This window comes from Chinchilla lanigera, unplaced genomic scaffold (assembly GCF_000276665.1).
Source record: "Chinchilla lanigera isolate Chin_1 unplaced genomic scaffold, ChiLan1.0 scaffold00097, whole genome shotgun sequence".
Taxonomy (NCBI): Eukaryota; Metazoa; Chordata; class Mammalia; order Rodentia; family Chinchillidae; genus Chinchilla; species Chinchilla lanigera.
In genome coordinates, this window is record NW_004955498.1 from 6,632,524 (window position 1) to 6,635,675 (window position 3,152).

A 3,152-nucleotide genomic window follows, 5' to 3' on the forward strand; every position below is an offset into this window, starting at 1 on the left:
AGTGAAGGGGAGCAGGGAGGAGCCCGGGAGGGAAGGTCAGTCAAAGACACCTTATCTACCCGGGCAGAATCACAAAGGCTCCCTAGCCCATTCTGAAACGTGCTTCGTGGGCAGGGCTCACAACAAGCTCCCTGTGGCACCCGGGACTGAAGCCAAGGCTTTCTCACTGAGCTATCCTCCATTAATAATGCTTTTAGTTTGAGGTGGTGGTCTGTCTAAACTGCTACATTGCCCAGGCTGGGCAATCCTCCTGCCTCAGCCCCTCACAATGCTGAGACTGCAGCTGTGCACCACCGCGCCCAGTTTCTCTTAACATTTTATTTTATTTTATTATTTTATTTTATTTGACACAGGGTCTTGTGATGTAGTCCAGGCTGGCCTTCAACACACTATGTAACACAGGCTGGCCTTGAACTAGAACTGATCCTCCTGCTTCAGCTTCCTGGATGCTGGGATCACAGCTGCGTGACACTTATTTTATAGGGTCCAGTGATCCCATCCCAACCCAGCCCTGCCTCTCCCTAGCCCCTCTGACCATACTTCCATAGATCTTTTTTTCTTTTTGTGGAGCTGGAATTAAACCCAGGTTTCTCACAAGCTGGCTAGTGCCCTACCAGTAAGCCACATTCCCCAGCCCTTTATTTATTTGATTATATATTGTTTTGAGACAGGGTGTCACTGTGTAGTTCAGGCCACCCTTGATCTCTTGGCGATCTTCCTGCCTCGGCCTCCCCAGTGCTGGGATTATGGGTGTGGGCACTGTGCCTGGCTTGGTCCCATCCCAGTGAGGTCTAAACCCATGGGCCACAGGCTGCCCTGGGGCTCTGGCCAAGGGCTCAGACTATGAGGCACCTCTATGCAGAGTCTCCAGGGACACAGGGAACACTCAGGGGCATCAGGGAGCTGGGTGGGGTGGGTGTGCCTTTTAGAGAACCATGGCAACCACCTGGGGCCTGAGAGTTCAGTGACATCATAGTCCAGCACTGTGATGTTCCGGTGACGCCCGGCCTCCGCTTAAAGCCTCAGGCAGGGCAGACTCACAGGAAGAGGAGCTTCGCCCGGAGCTGAGATGGAGCTAAACCCGCTCCCTTGGTACAAGAGGACGCCCCTGCGGATCCACAGTATGTCACCCAAAGAGGACGGTGTGGGTGGGCGACTCCAGGTCACATTGTGGCCTACAAAGGCCTGGTGACCTTGAGGGGCTCAGGAACCTGGGCAGAGGGGAGGGAAGTTGCCAGTGGAAACTGCTGTCCTCTGGCTTTGATGACGTGGGCACACGGACGGGGATAGGGCGGGCTGGGACTGTGGGGTCCTAGAGTTTGGTGGAGGGACTGCTTGGAGCCAGCGCCTGGCCTGCTGTGAACTCGCTGAAGGGTGAGTAGTAGGCTGGTGACCCCCAGCTCGGAGGTGACAGGCATGGAGGGACAGCTCAGTGGGAGGTAGTGAGCTCCCTGTCGAGGGGGTGAGCAAGCAGAAGGCAGGCAACTGCTCAGCTGCTCCCAATGGGGGTCACAGGGCCAGACAGGGGCTGGGGTTGCCCATCCCTTAGCTGTTGAGTCTGGGGACCAGTGCCTGGATGGGTCCCTCATTGAAGCCTCAGCAGACCCAGGGGCAGGAACTGCTGCCCTGGCTGCAGCACTGTGAATAGCTAGGCCTCTTGCAAAGGAGAAAAACCTCAAACTCAGGCCGCCTTGTCCTCCACAGTATTTCTTTCAAATCTCAACCTTTACGATCCTCTTCTTTTTTGAAACAGGGTCTCCCTATGTAGTCCAGGCTGGACCGGAACTTGTGGCGATTCTCCTGCCTCAGCCTCTCCAGTGTGGGATGACAGGCCTGCCCCATCATGCCTGGCCGCTGCTCTTCCTTTTTCTTCCATCCTATCCAGGAAGTTCCTGGTACCCCAAAGAGCCCCTTAGATAGTTTTCAAACCAACAAAACTGATGCTGGCATTTAAGGCGAAATGCCTCATTCCAGCCAGGGCCCGTAGTCATCTCTTCCTCTTCTCAGATTCTAGCAACACCTGCTGGTCACTGGGCACCCCAAATCCTCACGCACTTCGTACCTCCCTTAGTGGGTGACGGTGCTCTCCCACACTTTGACAAGCATCACTCAGGACTTCTCCACCGGCCGTGGCTAAGTGCAGGGCTCGTCGGAGCCCATTGCTTCTTTCACCCAAGGACGTTTATCCCTCACCAGGGGAAGTGCTGAGGAGGACAGTGGCAAGTGAACACCCGCAGCCCCTGCCTTCACAGCCACACTTGTCACATGTGTGGCTCTGCCAGGTCCTCTTTTCCTTTGCAGCCCGCCCACCGGTGGTGCGCTACCTGCAGCAGCGGGGTCAGGTCCCTGTCTTGCGGGGGTGGGGGCAGTCGGGCAGCCAGGCAGCAGAGCCAGGCTGGGGCGGCTGGTGTGCGGGGCTTCCCGCTGGGCCTCGGGTGGAGGTGGGGACAGCGGGCCCCACGGTCGGCCCTGGAGGCTCCAGGGCCAGGGGCACCGAGTGCGGGCCAGGGGCCCCGACTGCGGGCCAGGGGCCAGGGCCGGGGGGTGCAGGGCCGAGGCGCGGCGGGAGCAGAGCGCAGCGTGGGCAGCCTGACCTCGCTTATCCGCGCCAGAGGCCGAGGCCTGAGGGAGTCTCGGGGCGACGCTCGGAGTCCTCCGAGATCGGGGTCAGCTCAGGGAGGGCCTCGCAGTGGCGGGCAGAGCGCGACATTGTCATTCTCCCCTTGCCTCCGCCGCTGGCGCCCGCGGGTCGTTCTGTTCGAATGAATGAGCCCAGTAGCCGCGCCCAATGGGCGCGCGCGCCTGCTTAATATGCATGAGGCCCGCAGCCAATCGTTGGGCGAGGAGGCTGTTTTAAACGGCGGAGCCCGCTGGCCAATCAGGCGGCTCTCGTGGAGGCAGCTAGCGCGAGGCTGGGAGCCCGAGCCGCGCGTCGTGCCCTGCGCTGCCCAGACTCGCGAACAATACAGGTAGGATCCGCAGCGCCCGCCGCAGCGCCCGCGCAACTTTCCGGCCCGCGCCGCCCGCGCCGCGCCCGCTCTTCGCTCGCCACCCACCGGCTGGCCGTGAACGGGGAAGCGATCCAGGTGTTGCAACTTTTCCGAGGCTCTCGCCCGGTCTCCCGGCTGCCGGGCTCGGCCGGCACCGCGGAG

At 60.3% G+C, this 3,152-nt stretch overlaps 1 protein-coding gene across 3 annotated transcripts in view; it reads left to right on the forward strand.

Moving 5' to 3' along the window:
- The first annotated feature begins 1,016 nt into the window (after window positions 1–1,016).
- Hmgb3 (high mobility group box 3) overlaps window positions 1,017–3,152 on the forward strand; it is a 6,854-nt gene continuing 4,718 nt past the window's right edge. Inside the window, exon 1 of one of the 3 annotated variants that reach the window (XM_005406428.2) lies at window positions 1,017–1,121. In XM_005406428.2, coding sequence (XP_005406485.1) covers window positions 1,070–1,121 — 52 coding nt within the window. In that variant the 5' untranslated portion in view covers window positions 1,017–1,069. The other 2 variants (XM_005406429.2, XM_005406430.2) reach the window with 2 other exon arrangements.